This window comes from Leucopleurus acutus (assembly GCF_964270905.1).
Source record: "Leucopleurus acutus genome assembly, chromosome: 20".
NCBI classification, from domain to species: domain Eukaryota; kingdom Metazoa; phylum Chordata; class Mammalia; order Artiodactyla; family Delphinidae; genus Leucopleurus; species Leucopleurus acutus.
This window is the reverse complement of record NC_139162.1, coordinates 1,254,605-1,273,772: the sequence shown is the minus strand read 5'-3', so window position 1 is coordinate 1,273,772 and position 19,168 is coordinate 1,254,605. Positions and strand designations below refer to the sequence as shown.

The 19,168-nt window shown below is 51.9% G+C and overlaps 1 protein-coding gene across 2 annotated transcripts in view; it reads left to right on the top strand.

The window, feature by feature from the left end:
* The first annotated feature begins 5,192 nt into the window (after positions 1 to 5,192).
* ZC3H18 (zinc finger CCCH-type containing 18) overlaps positions 5,193 to 19,168 on the top strand; it is a 51,429-nt gene continuing 37,453 nt past the window's right edge. The window contains exons 1-2 of one of the 2 annotated variants that reach the window (XM_082863308.1): positions 5,193 to 5,331; positions 11,500 to 12,089. In XM_082863308.1, coding sequence (XP_082719434.1) covers positions 11,514 to 12,089 — 576 coding nt within the window. In that variant the 5' untranslated portion in view covers positions 5,193 to 5,331; positions 11,500 to 11,513. Of the gene's footprint in view, positions 5,332 to 11,499; positions 12,090 to 19,168 lie in introns of those variants that run through there. The other variant, XM_082863307.1, reaches the window with a different exon arrangement.

Below are 19,168 nucleotides of genomic sequence, written 5' to 3'. Positions count from 1 at the left end.
CTGGGATGGGCAAGAGAGTCCCAGGCCAGTGGTTCTTACTCTTTCCCGGGGCCTGTTAACCTGCACGCCGCTGGCCCACAGCCAGAGATTCTCAAGCAGCAGGAGTGGGGCAGGGCCTGAGAATGTGCATTTCTAACAAATCCCCAGGTGCTGTTGCTGTTGACGATCCAGGGACCCCGCTGTCTAGGGTGGAGCTGCTGATCCCGGGCTCTGCTCTCACTAATGCCGTGCTGTTTCCCAAGGTGGTCGTGGCCCAATGCAGATTACCACACCTTTAAGTTCCGATCCAGCGTTCCACGATTATGGCCGTGCAGATGTCTGTCACAGCCCATGGCCACAGCTATTTTATACGATAAGTAATGTTAATGTAGGCCCATTGGCTCAGCTGACCCAAAGGCCCTTGCCTGATGGGACCACACGTATTGTCCCACAGAATGTGGGGGGATGCGCCAGTTTATATCACTGTGGCTGCCGGTGACAGTGACCCCAAATGACCAGGGCTGGATGAAACAGATGTTTACATTTCTCTTTTGTAACAGCCACAGCCAGAGTACCTTAATCTGGAGACAGCCTCATTCACTAGGTCACTTGGGTTTTGTGGTCCGACTGCCTGGGGTGGAATCCCAGCTCTTAGATGTTACAGTTTCTATTTCCCTGACTATAAAACGGAGAGAATGGTGGGGCTGCCTCCCAGGATTCCACGAGATCGCTGGGCACCAGACCTGCTGTGAGTCCATATAAGGACAGATGTTTGTGCCTGTCACCTCCTGTCTCTTCCTTCCCTCCTGAGAGGGAGGCAGCAGGGGTGAATAGCCCCACTTCGCAGAGCCAGAACACTGAGGCCTAGAGAGCACTGCTTGCATCGTTATACTTGGGGAGTCAGTGGCTCAAAGTCGAGGATTTAGATTCAGAGAGACCTGGGTTCTAATCCCACCTTGGCCATTTTCCGTCTTTCTAAATGCACCTCCCCGCCCTCCCCCATACACACACACACACACACACACACGCACACTCCAGATGTTGAAAACACTGTGATTAGTAACCCCAGGTGGGAGGACGGGGGGGGGGGCGGCAGTGGCCCAGGGGTACAGAGCCGGGGCAGCGCACTCAGGGTTGGGTTTTATCTGGGGGCAGAGGGAGCTGCTGGAGTGGTCTCAGGCCGGAGTGATGAGATTGGAACCAATCCGAGATTTAGACACGTGGCTCTGAGTGCCAGGAGAGGGTAGGGCTGGGGCAGTGTCAGAGTGGGAAACGGGGGGAGGGGCTGGAGCTGTGGTCTTAATCCTGGCAGGTGGTGAATGTGGCTGGATCCAGAGGCGAGGGGAGGGAGAAACGGGAGGACACTCAGAGATTCACCTATGAGGAGTCCCCTCCCCCAAGCCTCTCCCACCGCCTCTCAGCTCCCACCCACCTCCTGTCCTCTACCATCTCCCTTCATTTCTTTCCTTTTGTTTTTTAATTTTCATTTATTTATTGATTGATTTTTGGCTGCGTTGGGTCTTTGTTGCCGCGCACGGGCTTTCTCTAGTTGCGGTGAGCAGGGGCTACTCTTCGTTGCGTGCGCGGGTTTCTCATTGCGGTGGCTTCTCTAGTTGTGGAGCACGGGCTCTAGGAGGGCAGGCTTCAGTAGTTGTAGTATGCGGGCTCGGTAGTTGTGGCTCGCGGGCTCTAGAGCGCAAGCTCAGTAGTTGTGCACAGGCTTAGTTGCTCTTTTCTTAAAGAGATTCTTAAAAAAGAATAGCTTTATTCTTAAAGAGCTTTATTTCTTAAAGAGCTTTATTTCTTAAAGAGCTTTATTTATTTCTTAAATAGCTTTATTTCTTAAAGAGATTCTTAAAAAAAGAATAGCTTTATTGAAGTATAATTCATATGACATAAAATCTACCCTTTTTTAAATTAATTTTTATTGGAGTATAGTTGCTTTACAATGTTGTGTTAGTTTCTACTGTACAGCAAAATGAATCAGCCATACATATACATATATCCCCTCTTTTTTGGACTTCCTTCCCATTTAGGTCACCACAGAGCATTAAGTAGAGTTCCCTGTGCTCTACAGTATGTTCTCGACAGTCGTCTATTTTATACCTACTGTCAATAGTGTATATGTGTCAAACCTAATCTCCCAATTCCTCCCACCCCCCAAAATCTACCCTTTTAAAGTGCGCAATTCAATGGTTTTTAGCATATTCACGAAGTTGCACAACCAGCACAACTGCCTGACTCTGGAATATTTTCGTCACCCCCAAAAGAACGTTTGTCCCCATTAAGTGCTCATTCCCCATCCCCCACCCCCAGCCCCTGGTAACCTCTCACCTACTTTCTGACTCTGTGGATTTGCCTCTTCTGATATTGCATGTAAATAGAACGTATTAGTCAGCTCAGACGACCATAACAGATACCGCAGACTGGAGGGCTTCAACTACAGACATTTATCTCTCACGGTTCTCGAACCTGGAAGTCCAGGCTCCGGGCTCTGGCGAGAGCCCCCTTCCACCTTCTTGTGTCCTCTTACGGTTGGACTACGGCATCTCTTCTTAGACAGAGTTCAATCTTCTGTACGGCTGAGTAGTACCCTACCGTATGGATGGGCCACATCTTTTTTTTGGCCGTGCTACACGGCTTGTAGGATCTTAGTTTCTGGACCAGGGATCGAACTTGGGCCTTTGTCAGTGAAAGGGCCAAGTCGTAACCACCAGACCCCCAGGGAATTCCCTGGACCACATTTTACTGAGCCATCATCAGTTGATGGACACCTAGGTTGTTTCCATTCTGGGGCTGTTGTGAATAACACTGCTGGAACATTCGTGTACAGGTTTTTGTGCACACATTTCATTTCTCTGGGAGTGACATCACCGGGTCAAATGGTAGCTCCATGTCAATGCCCTCAATTTCTTCTCTCGCTCATTCATTCACACATGGTCCACTGCAAAGTGAAAACGTGGGCCCCTTGTTCAAAAATGATTAAGAGTCTTAAGGCGAGGACAGCAGAGCATTCGACCAAGCCCAGGGTCCCTCTAAGGGCAGGTTCCTATTGTAACATGGACAGTTTGATGCTCTGCAGTAGGCTCGGTGTGGCTCCACCCTGATGGTTGTGAAGGCAGTTGGTAAGCTGTAAAAATACTCCCAATGCCACATGATGTCCTTCTGATCAAGGACATTAAGCTGATTGCATTTAATAAGATACAGAGCTGTTTATCCACATGGAAAGAGTGTAAAATTTTAAGCTCTGATATTTAAACGCAGTATCTTTTTTGTTGTTGTTGTTGTTGTTGCAGTACGCGGGCCTCTCACTGCTGTGGCCTCTCCTGTTGCGGAGCACAGGCTCCGGACGCACAGGCTCAGCGGCCATGGCTCACGGGCCCAGCCGCTCCGCAGCATGTGGCATCTTTCCGGACCGGGGCACGAACCCGTGTCCCCTGTATCGGCAGGCGGACTCTCAACCACTGTGCCACCAGGGAAGCCCCTAAACGCAGTATCTTTACAAAATGATTAACTTTTGTGTTGAGCTGATTATTATTTTGTTTTTGTTTCTGTTTTTTTGAGCTGATTATTTTTAAGAAATCAGTGTTAAAAATTCAACTGAGTAAACTTGAAGATCTAATTAGCTTTATTCAACAATTTATGAATCAGGCTGCATGCCATCTAGCAAGCAGAAAGGCTTCTAAAAGCTGTACAAAATGGAGGTTGTTATAGGCTCAGGAGGGTGGGACAAGGAAGTTAAAAGGGTGGGTTACTTCCAGCAAGGGCACCTTCCTTCTCTTAAGGGATGCAGGGGTCTTAGGCAGATCACCTCCCTAGTGCTGACTGATGGGTTTAAATTACCACTCTAGGGAGAGGCTACAACTTCAATTAAATTAGGTATTAAGTCTTGATAGGCTTAGCATACGTGACTCCATTTTGGACCTGTTGCTACTTTTTAACAACATTGGGAATAGTTTTAAATGCTTAAGCTTTCAGTGGTCTATGTCCTTTTGCCAGCCGGGAGTCCTATTTTTATTATTTGCTATGGGGAAAATCCCACCCTGGAACTCTCATTCTAAGACAGCACACAAAAAAAATTTGCTTTTCAATTTATAAGCTAATTAAGGTTGATTTTTACTACTGAGAACTTTATGGTGCTTCCAGCAAATAGGTTACAAGCCACAGTGTGGTAAACTCCACCAGGACTCTATGAAATTTTCTTTTTAGTTGATCCTGTTTCTTAACCCAAAGATAACACCACAAAACGATGAAGCAAACTTTTCAACACTGGATTGCCTACAAAAAATAATAATAAAAATTAAATGTTTAAGCTTTGACATTTAAACTCAATATCTCAAAAAAAATGATTAAATTTTGTGTTGGACTGATTATACTTGATAAAGCAGGAACTATTTAGTCGCACAGAAATAGTTTTAAAAAAATGTTTAGGCTTCATTCTTTCAAAGATTTCCTAATTGAATCACCTGGATACATCATGCTTAAGATTCAGTCAGAAATACACCAGAGATGCTCTCTAAAATAATCGGTGGGAGGTTGGATGAAACAAAATGATTAATCATCAATAGCATTACGTACTTATTTGTGTCTCGACATCACATCAACTCTGTTAATTTTATTATGTCGTCATTTCTTAGAATATTTGTTATACAAATAAAAATATTTTCTTTGTAAAAAAAATGTTTAGTCTTTGACATTTAAACTCAGTTTCTCGAAAATGATTAATTTTGCGTTGCATTGATTATATTTAACAGAGAGGGAGCTATTTAGTCCCCGGGAAGAAGTTTAATATGTTTAAGGTTTGCTATTTAAACTCATTTCCCGGAAAGGATTAACTTTGGCTGGGACCTCTTCAGCCGGAACTTAGCAGGTAAGTTCCGAGCCCCGAGGTCGCAGGACCCACCTCCGCGGGTCCGCTACCGCCAGCAGAGCGCACTGCCAGGTGCCAACCGGCGCTCGCGGGTCACGAGACCGCTCGGCTCGCGAGGCCCTCCCTGCGCCTAGGCGGGCGGAGCGCCGGCTCGGAGATCCGCCCCAGGGGCGGTGCCCCGACCGCGCCTGCGCCGTGCTATCTCGGGCGGGCGCGCGCCGCGGGGCGCGCGGCCGCGCGGAGGCCGGAAGGAAGCGGACGGAGGGCGTGGCAAGCGAGGGAAGCCCGCCGGGCCGCAGACAACCGTCGCGGCCTGATGACGTCGCACAATGGCCGGCCCCCGCGGGTAGTGGAGCCCGTTTGTTCCGCCCGCGTCGCGCCTCAAGCCGGAGCCTGTGAGGAGCGGAAGGGCTGAGGGACCTCATCTCCGCGCCGCCCCGACACCTGCGAAGCCGTGGCCCCCTCTCTGCCCTTGCGCTGAGGTAAGTGATGGCGATGGCGGGAGGCCGGGCCGGCGGGAGGAGGAGGCCGAGGCGGCCGGGCGGGGAGCGTGGCGGCGGCGCGGAGCCGAGGCCCGGGAGCCCCGCCGCCTCCGCCTCCGCCTCCGGGGAGCGCTCCAGGCTGCCTCCAGCCGAAGCGTGGCTCTCGGGCCCCGGGAAGGGGAAGCTGAGCTAGGCACGATCCCACGTTCCTTCCGGGCGAGCCGGCCTGGGGGTCCTGGACCCCCTCAGGTCGAGCGCCCGACAGCTGCTTCCGCTCTCTGCAGTGGGGTTGATCTCCCGAAGCTGTCATCTCTCTTCCGGGATATTCGCGTGGCATTGCTTTCCGCCCACAAGGATGGGGTGGGGGGCGGAAGGAGGCACACGGGTTCGCCCTCCGGATTGGGGATAGGCTCTTCCGGAGCTTTGAGCTCCCCGGAGCCTCCTGGAACTTGCTCCCTCGGCTTCCCGGAGGCACAGGTAGGACCTATTGGCTGTGTCCCAAGACGCGAGCCACTCTTTGGAATAAAATTCCTTGTGCCCCTTTGGTTAAGAGCCCAAAGGATGCCGGCTCATTGCTGGGAGAACCTAAGACTTAAAGACTTTCAGCCTTACTCCTGCTAGAACTTCAGTGTTACTGACTACTTCATGACAGCTGAGTTTGCCGGCTAGAGTGGTTGATCATCTTAAATGAGCTGTTCAGCTCTCTATCTGTGAGAGCAGGTCAGTTCTTCAGATCAATTTGGGGAGAATGGACGAAGGGGGCGTTTAGAGACATAGCAGTGCTGTCATCTTTTCTCCTTTGATTCTCATCTCCTTCGTGTTGCCTGTGGAGTGGTCCTGTCCCAGAGCAGAGGTTGGGATTCTCAGGGTGAGCCTGGACCCAGGCTGATTCCCGCTTCCCAGGCAGGGGAGTCTTTGCCTGATGATTTTACAATCTGAGCACATGTGTGGAGCCCAGCCAGCTCTGGAAACCAATCAGGTGTGTCCCAGAGGCTGGAACTTGTCTCCGGTTCTGGGTGGGAAACGATCAAACACTGAAGAGGTTTTTTCCTTTTTCACAGATCATCTCAAGGTGAGTGCTTCCTCCCTGAGGAGTCGTTTGATGTCAAGTTTAGTCAGTTTGGGGATGGTGTCTATCACCAACCTTGACATCCTTCCTTTGGATGTCGTAAATCCATGAAGTTATGAGTCTGAATTTTAACCAGATGTACCAGAACTTGGGCATTCAGATAGGGACTGCTCTGTTAAAAATCATTATCCTGGAAGGTTAGGCTTGTATTTCATTGGTGCTCCTTTGCCAAAACCTCTTTGGAACTGCTGTTTTGGTAGTAAATATACAAGCCATAGGAGAAAAATCAGTCTCATTCAATAGTCACACCCCATGTTTGACCAAAACCCATCTTACCTGGCTTGGGAACTCAGCTCACTTACCAGACCAGGCTCTGAACAGCTTCCAGGCTCTGAACAGTTTGTCAAAGTGACCCATCGTGAGAGAGGGAAGACTTGCTGCCGCTGAGAGTGCCAGGGGAGTGTTCTGCAGGTTCCAAAGGTTGCTGAGAAGGAAAAGCTCCCACCTGTTGTGTACTGTACCAGTGTCCTTGCAGTCAGGGCGCAGCCTTCCAGAATGACCGCTGGGAAACGAGGCAGCACCCACTCTGTCTCAGTTCTAGAATAGTCTTCTAAAAAGTAGGCAGTTACTTCAGGTTTCTTTCTGGCGTGCAACAGGTAGTTTATCAAGTAATGAGACTTTGTGATTTATTCAAGCAGCGTCTCAGTCCCCGTCTGCCAGTGTAGTACGCTGTGGAGACACAGTGATGGACACTGTTATTCTGTTCTCCAGGCAAGTTCACTGTCTTGTGGGTCAAAGGACTAAAGAGTTCTAAACTTTGCCAAGAACGCTCGATGACGGGTGATTGATTGTGTGAGAAGAAAAGACTGAGTAAGAATAGTGAGCCTGGGGGTTGTGAAGACGTGCAGACGACCCTCTGTTTCACTGTGTGCATTTAATAGACCACATGGTTTTCTTGGCTCCTGACACAGAGCACGTACTCAGATATTGGCCAAATTGAATTAATCTCAAAACAGGACACTGACGCCCAGAGAGCCAGTTAACTCGCCCAGAGCGGGACCCGGAACACACACCGTCTTCTGACCCCCAGGGACACACCCCTTCTGTGCAGCGGGGTGTGACTCAGGTTGCTTCTGATAAGCAGGAAGATTCTTTGGCATGTTTTCCTCTGCAAGCTGTTCACCTGTGTGTAGCCTCAGATTGGAAAATCCCAGGAGGTTCCACAGGGAAAGAAGAGATGAGACCCCTTTGCTCAGGAGATTGTCAGAGCCTCCTAAGGGTGACTGTGTGTCCCAGTATGCCTAGGACAGCCAGGCTCATGCCTGCTGTAATGGTTAACAGTGCCCCCTTTCAGTCTCAAACACGCCCCCAAGTTCAGACAGTAAGTTATATGGTAGCTCTGCTACCAAGTGGCAGCCATTTGCTGAGCTCGGAGAAGCCAGGTGATTCTGAGCCCTTCCACTCAGGACCTTCATGGGGCCGGGGGCGGGGGGTCTCCCAACAGACTTTGCAAACAGATAGTTGGGGTATACAGTGTGGCGAGTTTGGGTATGTGGTGGAATAATGTACAGCGCACTTAGGGCAGGAGTGCTCAGCGGGTGGACCTCAGGAGGTTTTGAACTCTGAAAGTGGGGGATAAATTGTGTATGTCCAGGTTTTTCTAGGGAGAGGAGCCATCCCCTTCCTCAGATTCTCGGAGCAATCCGTGCTGCCCAGAAGGCTGACAGCGCTAGTCCTCCCCGATAAGAACAGGTGCACATAGAGCCTTTCACTCTACCACCTTCTGGTCAGCACTGAAAACGGCCAGTGAGAGGAGGGAAGTTAGCTGTGTGCTTGGAAGGCTGAAGTGAATTCCATAGTACAAACTTTGGGGGGCGTGCAGGCTCTGCAGGTACTTCTTTTTACACACAGTGCAGCAGCCTCAGGGTTTGAATCGGAGGCAGCATTTCCTGTGTGTCGGTGTAGAAGTGTGCACCTTTGTGAGGGCTTCTTTATGAGATCCACCTTTAGTGTAAGTGCCTAAGGTTCAAGCTTTAGACACATTGAAAATAAATAAGTGGCTGGTGTCACAAGCTTGATTCCCATATGGTCATCACTGTTCTTTAATAGTCTGTATGGATCATATAGTTACTTTTCCATCTCCGTGAAAATGTGTCTTTTTGGTTCTAGAAGGGCTAAGATAGCAACCTAGACGGATCAGCACAGACCTTTAGAAGGGAGAAAAGAACGACAGGCAAAAGGTACTGCTTCAGTAGAAGTCCCCGACTTATGTGAGGGCTCTGTTCCAAAAAAGAACGTGTAAAGTCAGTTAGAGCTTGGGTCCCATCTTCCTGTCGAAACAAGGGCGGTAGGTGGGGATTAGTCCCTGGGCAGGTAGCAGGAGCTGGTTTCATGCATCGGGCCGGCGCCGGCACTGGGCACCTGCTCCGGCAGCCGCTCGGAGATGCAAGCCCCGATCGCGCCCGGTGGCCATGTGGCCTTGGTTTCCTTCTCTGTGAGCGGGGCAGCGCCTGTTTGCAGGGTTGATGCGAGGAGCTGGGTCGAGTGCCTGGTGGAGTAGTGGTCTCTCAGCAGGTGAGGGACTTGATCTTATCGCTAGCGTGGTCGTGCACAGGTGACTCTCCGGCGTGTGCTGGATGGATGTTTCCTGAGCACCCGGGAGGCTGACCGCAGGCTGGTGGGGAGAGGGGTGTGGGTGTTGGAAGCCAACAGGCTGATCTCATTTAGGTGTCGCAACGACTTCTACAGCGGGTGCTGTTTCCCCGTATTTCAGATGAAGAAACTGGGGTCTGGCAAGTTTACATAATTTGCCCAAGACCCTAAAGCTGGGGAGCAGCAGCGCCGGGATTCGGGTTCTGACTCAGAAGCCCACACTGTGTGCCCTGTTCCATGTGTCCCAGAAAGACATGGCCCACTTGCTTGAGTTCATATAGTTGAAGTTAGGCATTCTCTCTCCCATTTCTTACCCTAGGATTTAAATCGAAGTTTGCCAGAATAGAAGAGCAGTTTGGTTGGACCTAATCATGACAATGAAACCTTTTGGCACCTGGGCCCCAAGAAGGGGCTGCTATCGAGTTACTAGTGAGGGAGCCTCTGTGCCGTGAACAGGATAATACGTTGCAAAGCTAGAGTGTCAGTTTTGTGGATTTTAAACTAGTGTAAGGGGACACTTAATTTTGATTACCAGTTGATTGATTTCAGAGGTGACTTGGTTCCCAAGGTTGCCATTAGCCTGTATGATGTGAGAATCAGAATTTGTCAGGTTTCCAGTAGGGATATGTCTGAGGCTCAGTGACCAGCTGCACGTGACGGCCTGCCTGCAGGGTCCCAGGTGCCAGCCTGAGCAGCTGGGGAATGAAAGTCCCTGCCCTTCTGTGGAGAGGTTTCGTTATATACAATGTAATCAGAACTGTACAAGGGTAAGCATAGGACGTCATACACAAAGGAAAATCTCCAGTTTTTACTGATGTCATTACCCAAGGAGCGGGGAGGCTGCCGGTTTGCCACTGGCCCCTGACTGGCTGCCCCAAGGCCCCCGCGCTCTGTCTGGAAGAGGTGCGGGTGCCGGGCCCTGTCCACGGTCGCCTTCTTGCCTTGCGCGTTGTCCTGGGCTGCAGGGGTGATGTGTTGGTGACAGGCTCTGCCCTGCACAGGGAAGCCAGGAAGCCACGGGGCAGCAAAATGCACCATTTTAGGGCTAACTTTTTAATAATTCTTTCCAGTAGTCCTACCTCTGGATAGCGTAGTTAGAAGACTGAAAAGTGAATCATTTTCAAAGCTGTCTACTTTTAAGTGACTTTGAATGGATTGGTTGGTTTGTAAATTTCTTTTACTGCTAACCATTTTTTTAATTTATAAAGTGATGAATTTTAAGTAACTTGTCCTCATGTTTGCTGAATTTTAACAATTTCCATTAACAGCAAAAAAACAAAACAAAACTGTTTTTAACTGTGGGTTCAGATACCAACTCTTGGTATGTGCACCTTTAAACATAGGTTCTCCTTTTGAAGGTATAAATTTAAAAGATACACTTTAAATTTTTAGTTATGTAAATGCATAAAGTAATTTTATATAAAGTATGTAAATATACTGTGCGTTTCCAGATTTCACTGAGGTACCAAGTAGCATGACTGGGGCATACATTATTTTAAATAAAAAATTTTGAAGAATCAAGTGAACATGAAACCCTTCACTGTCCCTGCTGTCTCACACCAGCTTAGTGGTTACTCGCTACCCGTCGCGTGGCGGACGGTAAATGTTTGCTTGTAGGCTGTTTGGTGTCGACTTCATGCACACACCGTCTCAACCCACCTTCTGCAACCTGTGTTTAGAACCAATGGAACAATGTCCTATCTTTGCACGTTGGGGTGGGAAAACCAGAAAATAGTCACTTTGTAATTAAATCTAGTGAGTAAAAATAGAAATGAAATCTTCTAAAATGACACTGTTGGTCTTTTTATATAAGAAACTCCTTAAATATGTAAGATTTTCTGCCAGAGTTCTTTCCCACGACCTGCCTGTCCTGGAACAGTGGTTCTCGAGAATCAGAGTGCACGAAGGCCTTCCAGGCGGCCTTCACGGCCTGACCTGGAGAGACGTGCAGGAACGGGAGATGGCCCATGTCCTGGGGGCTCTCAAAGGCAGGCCGGGTTTCTGTTCCAGACCCTGCGGGGTGACTCCGGAAGAGGCCAGGCGCTGCCTTCACTGTTGCCACCTCCTTCCGAATGCACGTTTTCCTGAATTTCACAAGTAATTACTTTACGAACCCAAAAAGCTGTCGCTTGCAATGCCCGTCTTCTTGCCCACTGTCTGATAACCAGTCGGGGTGCCCCGTATGGAGGTGGGCACGCCAGCTCTCTTGCTACCCGGTGGCTCCAGACGTGAGGCTCCTGGCACACAGCTCCGCGCGCTCGGCCCGGCTCCGCGGGGGCCTGGGGTGCCGTGCCGGTGGTCTGCGGCCTGGGATCTGGGGTGTGGAGGAGCCGGGCGGGGCCGAGCCCTCCTGCAGGCCGGAGGCAAACATGGGGCCCAGCAGACCGGCGCGAGATTGACTGGCCCCTTTCTGGATGCTGTGAGTGTGTGTTCTCTTTGTTTTGCAGAACCGTGGGTACCGATGGATGTGGCCGAGAGCCCTGACCGGGACCCTCGCTCTCCAGAGGACGAAGAAGAGGAGCAGCAGGGGCTCTCGGACGATGACATCCTGAGGGAAAGTGGGTCTGAGCAGGATCTGGATGGAGCTGGGGGGAGGGCTTCCGACGCGGAGGACGAGGAGAACGTCGCCCCGGGACTGAGCCAGGAGGAAGAGGAGAGCCGCTCGGACGAGGAGGACCGGGACTCTGAGGCTCCGGAGCTGAGCGGGGGCCCGGCCAGCCCCCCGCGGGCCGAGGGGGACCGGGGGGAGGAAGACCGCACCAGCGACCTGAGGGACGAGGCCTCGTCGGTCACCAGGGACCTGGATGAGCACGAGTTAGACTACGACGAGGAGGTCCCCGAGGAGCCTGCCCCCGCCACGCACGAGGACGACACCGAGAAGGCCGGGCCTGAGGATGACGAGGAGAGGGGAGAAGGGGCTCCCGGGGAGGACGGGAAGGCGGGCGTCCACGGCGTGGAGGACAGGGAGCCCGTGGAGGCCGCCAAGGAGAAAAGAAAAGAGGATGACGACGGAGAGATCGACGACGGAGAGATCGACGTGAGTATGCCCAGCGGAGCCGGCAGCGACCCCGGAGGAGGGGGACAGGAGGCGTGTGCTGGGAGCCATCGCCGTGGTGATGAGGGAGCGCCGAAATCAGGGGATGTGGGCTACAGTCAGAAAACTGTCTTCCATTCGGTAGCTGGCAGAAGTCCTGTGGACCCTCACTCATCTGGTGCTGTTGGTTGGATTGCGTTAAAATTCTAGATTTTTTTTTTTAAACAAGCAGTAATTTTCTGCCTTTTTCTTTGCTGTCTGTAAGTAATATTTGAGTTAGTATTCAACTAGAACCATTGTGGATTTCAGTTCCTGTTAGGTTCTTTTATTTATATATATAAATTTATTTATTTTGGCTGCACTGGGTCTTAGTTGCTGCACGCGGGCTTTCTCTAGTTGCGGCGAGCGGGGACTACTCTTGTTGCAGTGCATGGGCTTCTCATTCCCTGGCTCTCTTGTTGCGGAGCATGGGCTCTAGGTGTGCGGGCTCAGTAGTTGCGGCAAGTGGCCGTGCATGGACTTCTTATTGTGGTGGCTTCTCTTGCTGTGGAGCACGGGCTCTAGGCCTGTGGGCTTCAGTAGTTGTGGCACGTGGGCTCAGTAGTTGTGGCTCGTGGGCTCCAGAGCTCAGGCTCAGTAGTTGTGGTGCGTGGGCTTAGTTGCTCCGCGACATGTGGGATCTTCCCAGACCAGGGATCGAACCCGTGTCCCCTGCATTGGCAGGTGGATTCTTAACCACTGCGCCACCAGGGAGGTCCTCTGTTAGGTTCTTGAGCCTGAAAAAACTTCCTTCCAGCTTCCTCTATTACTTTAGGCATTTTTATCTTTGCCCTTCTTCTCTGCTGAGGGTCACAGCTAGGCCAGGCTTCTTTGGGAGTGTCCCTAAGAAGACCCTCAGGACTGGATGAAACGGGGTTGTGTGTCAGAACGCTTTGGCTTTTGACCAAGCTATCACACTGTTATAACTTATTTAAATTAATCTGGCCTTCAGATTAAGGACAAGGTACCCCGTAATAATCATCTTAGTTGTGTGCAGGTTGGGTTTTTATGACAGAAGATTCTGTTGAAAGAATTTCTGTCACGATTTTTTAAGAAGTTGAGTCTGTGGGGGGAAGAGCCCGAAGTCCTGCTGAGAAATGCTTTTACTAAAAGGGGTTGAGAGAGGGACGGAGCAGACTGACGAGATCTGGGGCTTCTAATATCCCGCAAAGGAGATTCTGCTCACTGGAGAGTCGCTGTGGCGAGAGGTGTGAGGAGTGCCTCGGAACCGCTCTGGGTCGCCGAGAGAGGAGGGGCTGGTCAAGTGCATAACCCCGGCTCGCCCGAAGTGCCAGGCTCCTGCGACAGCTGGTATGGACGCTGCGTCGCAAAGACCGTGCTTCTCAAACTCTGGTTCACAAGAGCAGAACTTTGTGGGGCGTTCCGAGATCGTGTATGTAGTTACAAGCTTAGAATTTTAGATCTTTTATCTTCTCACAACTAAGTGTAGGAGATGGTCTCCTAAATTAGCAGCCGTTACTTATTAATACTGTACTCATTTAAAAGGGTATTGTCGGGACATTATCTATGAACGCTCTTAGGTTTCGCCAGCTATGCTTCCCTTCCCATCTGGAAAGTTCACCTTGACCACAGGGTTACCAGAGAAGAAGGAGATGCCATGAGACTCCAGTTAATCAGTTTGGACGACATTTTGGGCAGAAGATGAAATCATTGGTTGAGGTTGCCCGTGAGTTTGGTTTTTCAGTTTACAAAGAGAAAAGCCACGTCTGCATCCTGCCACCAAGGATTAAGGGGCTCCTGATGACTGGGGTGCTGTGGCCGGCGTTCTGGGCAGTCTGTTTCCCATTAAGAAAGGACCAGTTGCAAGCTCTTCTTGCTTCAACTGTTGAATAAGCTGTACGGGAAAATTCATCTACCTTCCTGCCTTTCCATGGTCATATGTGGACAGGTAGGTGTCTCCCTGCAGGTCCCGGGGGGCCTTGCCGTCATCGCACCCCCGGGCTTTCCTGCCGCACTTAGATATGGTGGCGTGGGACATTGGGTTGACTGAGCTGGCCCGGGGAAGCACCCATCGTCTGGAGGTTTGCTGGCTTCCCCCAGAAACAGCAGGTGAACTAGAAATCCAGTTTGACTTTCTTGCCCACTTGATCCTAGATGGCTGCTTGGTTTGCCTTGTGCCTGCCTGGCACCTCTCGCAAGGGCCTCACAGCCCTGCTGGACCCGCAGGCTGCTGGGACCAGAGCACAGCTTCGTTCAGCCACGGGGTGGCACTGCCCTTCCCACACACAGCCCCACGGACCCTGCAGTGTGTCAGGCTCATTGTAACACGCTGGGGGTGTAACTGGGAAGGGCAGAGCCCATCGCCCCCCAGGGATAGGCAGGCCTAGACGGGAGTGGGCACTATGAATGGAGACTTGGGCCCTCATGGGAGCGCACCTGCGTTCCAGGCTCCTCCCCATCCTTTAACCATTGGCTTCCTTCCATGTCTGCTCCCTTCTGCAGGCTCTGCCTCCTGCCCCCGACTCTGTTACACCTGGCTCGGTGCCTCTGCTGGGCCTCCACAGTCTGAATTGACTGGGTCCTTAGTGTGTTTGTTTCTCTTGCTCTTCCGCGCCCACACCTCCAAGGACACAAGTTCCCTAAGTCTGGGACCTGCGTGGCTTTGCCCCTCTGTTCCCAGGACCTGGCACTTTGGAGGCAGCCAGTAACTGCCCTCTCAGCAGACGGGCGAACTCCAGCTGCTTTGGGGCACGTTGAAGTCGAGTGCCGTTGAGATGGGGGTGGCAGTGGGTGGAAGGTCTACACCAGAGAGCCATTCGCATAAAGAGGCAGTTCAGGCACTGCGTGTGGGTGACCAGCACCCACACTAGCCGCTGTTGGAAGAACCCAGTGTAGACACACATTAGCTCGTATTGAAAAACTACTGCTGCTTCGCTTCTGCTCTCTCCATCCCAGTTCCCGTCCGTCCTTCGTCGTCAGAATCTCGGCTAGAGAGTTCGCCCCACGTTCCCGCAAGCACACACTCCTGTATCTTTCTCTCCCGAGATGGACAGGGAGCCAGAGGTGTGCACTTGGGTCCATGAGCAGCCTGCTTCTGACAGGACTTTGGCCTGGTCCCCTTCAGTTTAAATCCGTGCCAAGTAGCCTCTGGTCCAAGTGGAAAGTATCCATCCCAGGGGGCCTTTTCCCCCTTGCTTTCAAGCACATTTTTGGTATCAGAAGTGAGCTACCTGGATGTTATTATGCAGAAGAAAAGGGCAGTTTGGCTCACACCTCAAAAGTGCGTTCACTGGGGCCCCTGAGCTTTTCCACGTCTGGCAGGGGTCTTGCAGCCCCGCTGACTCTTTGAAGAGGCTCACCGTTTCCAGGGCCCCTCCTGCACTTCGCTGCCCGTCTCCCCTCAGCATCCAGGCCTGAATTGCTGGGAACGGCCAGCGGAGTGGAAGCGTCTCAAAGGCCCTGTGATTTATCCTCCTTTTAACTGAGAAGCACTTTTCTCTCCTGTTGGGGTACACTGTCCCTCTTTTTTCCCTTGTAGATTTTGGGTCACTGGGACAGGTGAATTGATTTGGGGGGAGTCACCCCCACCCTCCCCAGCTTTCCTGCTCTGTTAGTGGTTTCCTTGATAGTGACATCAGTTTGTACAATAAACCTTTGACATTCTTTTGTCTGAAGCACGTAGTTTATAACTCAGGCCTTGAATTACTTTTATATGTCTTGGTGTGCTGCCTTCAGATACAAAGGCCTTTCTGGAAGTGCCACGCCCTGCTGCAGTGGGGATGCGATTTTGCAAACAGGATCGTGGGCCCACTATTTACAGCACCCGGTTTATTTGTGGAGGGGGGCCGAGGGTCCCCGACAACCGACAGCTGAAGTGCGGGTGAGTTCGACTTCGTCAACGGTCTCACCTGTGCAGGAAGCCACGCTTAGGACAGGCAGACAGAGCACGCGGCCGTGTGAGGCCTGCCTGGCTCACTCCCGCAGCCCTGCTGAGTTCTGCACACAGACCCCTTCCTTCGTGGCTCTGTGATTCACCTTGACAGACTCAGGGCCTTCCATCTTTGGTCCATCCTTTGCCTCCTCCGCTTATGGACTTGGTTCTCTTTTATATCTCTCTTGTCATCTGGTTGACAGAACTTCAGCCACCTGGAGTGTGCCATCCCCTTGGGAAAGCGTGGCGTAGTTTGTTCCCTTCCTCCTTTCGTCAGTGACTGTCACACTGATAGGGTGCGCGCTCAGAGATGGGGCGGGGTGGGCGCGCCCCGAGTGGACGGGCCACATGACTCCTTGGGCCCAGCCACAGACAGATATACTTGGAGGCGTTTTCTTTGCAGGCGGTCTTTTGTCTTTTCTCCTGTTCACATCTGCCTGCTCCTTTCGCGTCTGGACACACAGTATCTTCTGCCAAAGGGCTTCCAGGCAGGTGAGCCCTCGGGCTTAGGGATCTGGGGACGTCCACAGCGCTGTCCCCTGGTGGGAGCCGGGGAAGCAGCCATGGCGGCCTGGCCGCAAGGGACTAAGTAAGGCCTGCCGCCTCCCTCGGGGCGGTGAGGGGCCCGGGCCACTGTCCCTGCTCAGCGGAGCAGCCCAGAGCTCGGGGTGGGAGAGCTCTCCTTCTGCCAGCTCACCTGGCCAGAGCCCATGGAGGCCGTTTGTGGTTTTGTATTTACCCCCTGTGAGCTGGTCCCCTCACGGGAGGAAGACTGTCCATCCCAGGCGCCGCTCCACCCACCCGATCGCCTTTCTGAGGCCAGAACATGACCTCTGGCCCCAAAGGGTGTGAATGCGGGATTATAGACCCGAATTGCTAGCCCACTTCACAGGTACCGAATTGAGGGTTCGGGGAGCCCCTGGTTGGCCCGGAGGGTGCCTGGGCCTCTGCTCCAGGGCACGTGCCGCATCTTGCTTCCTTACCTGCCGAGATGCGGAGCTGATGGGTGGGAAATGACTTCTTTTTGTTATTCAGGTCATATATAGGCTTTGTGGTTTTGTTTTCATTTTAAGGAAAATAAAAACCTGCACAAAGGAGAAAGTGAAAGTCACCCATGCTCCCCTCACTCAACGTTTTGACGTGTTGCCTCTGAGGGATTTTTCTATCACGATGATACTCGCGCCCCGGGTGGGAGCTCTGGGTGCTCGGAAGGTCAGTGGGGGAGAGCACGGCTGGGGCGGAGGGCCGTGTCCACGGTCATGGCGGCAGGTGTGATCCACGCTGCCCTGTGCCCCATGCCCTGTGCACACTCACCCCAGGGACACGCTGCCGTGGTTCTTCTAGATTTGTAAACTGTGGCGGGCCTGGCACTCACCCCCTGAATGAGTTGTTGGTGCTGTTTTAGCTGTTTATACGCGCCAGTTTGCTTCTTGCTGGACCTCTGCTCTCTGCTGGCTCCGGGATCAGGGGCTGCCCATCACAACTCCCACCTGACAGGTACAGCCACGACCTGACAGGACGGCTGTCCAGCCGCTGAGCGCTGGGAGTCTGGCTTCAGAGACCTCCTTCTTGAGCCATAATTGCGGGGAACTCTTTATAAGATTTAAGAACTCCTTTTGTTTGTCCCGCACTTGAAAGGCCATTGTACTAAGTGAGTGGTTAGTTGACATTTGCGGGTGCTCGATTGCTGAGCGATTTGTGGATGTTTTCGTCTGCTTGGCGTCTGAGAAGCCGCAGAGGGCTCCCTCGTGGCTCGTGGTTCAGGTGAGCGCTCCCCGTCTGAGCGAGGGAGCTGGCTCCTCCTTGCTCTTGTGCATGTTGAGAGTGACATCTTTGCAGAGACACCTCTTTAACCCGATCTAGTGCACTGACTGAATCTTGATTTCTGAAAAGCAGTCACTCTGTACTCATCATTTCAACTCCTGTGCATTGATTTCCAAACGAAGCAGAAGATTTGAATGAGTTCTGACCTCTCAAAAGAGTTTTGTTTTTCTAATGAGAACAAACAGAACCTGCCTCACCTTAGATGTGAGCTCCTGTGTAATAGATAATAGCACACTGCGCTTATGCCGGGAGGGAAGTAGTGAGCGGACAGCACGGCTGGGAGACCAGAAGGGCGGGGGCTTCTGCCAGATGGCATAAAATCAGCACCTTTTCCTCAAGCTGAAATCATTTTCGGGGTCGGGAAAATGAGGAGGTGTTGTTCACAGGGTACAGGTTTTCAGTTATAAGATGAATAAATTCTCGGGACCTTTAAAAAAAAAACCTTGAATAACTTGTTTAATCTTTCTCTCTAAAAGAGATTCTGTTGACTCTCTCTTTTAAGGGATATAACTCTGAGGCATCTGTTCTTTCTTGTTATAAAATGCCTTTTAATAACTTGATATTTTTAAGGCAAAAATTATACAAATATTTAAGCTTTAAAATAAATCATCATAAATCTAGGGTTTGCCTTCAGTATTTCTTCATTCGGTAAATATCAATACTTGCTGTTTACTCTGAGCCTGACGCTGTGCTTGGAGCGGTGACCCGTGGTGAGCAGAAAGCAGGGTCCGGTTGGGCAGCCACGACGGCTGGGACCCGTGCTCCAGGGGCAGGGGGCTGTGGAACCGGTTGTGAAGGGAGATGGGGGCCCCTGAGGAAGGGGACTCGAGCTGCGATCTGGACATGAGATGAGTTACATGCCGGGGAAGAGAGGCAAGAGTATGGTCAGGCCAGACTTGCAAAGGTCACGGCACTGTGGGGAGCATGTGGAAGGGTTCAGGAGTGTGGACACCCATCAGGAAGCAGTCCCCAGGCCAGGTGGGACTGGGCAGTAGTTTGGACGAGAGTGGCGCTGCAGGAGATGGGGAGAGAAAGATCCAGGTGACTCCCAGACCTCTGCCCTGCTTGTGACCCCTTGCTTTGACCACATGAGGGCGCTCTGGAATGGGCTGGGACCCGGGGGGCGGGGTGGGGGGCAGTGAGGAGCTCCATCTTGGACTTACCTACTTAACTATGTTAGCAGGGCGCTGGATACCCGCCCAAGCTGGAGGCGATTCCGGAGTGGGGTCTCAGGGGCACAGGTGGGGACTGAGGAGGGTGCAGAGCAGTGGTCCAAGTCGAAGCTGCTCTTTGGAATCCCTGGGGGAGAGACCCACCCGGGCTGTGG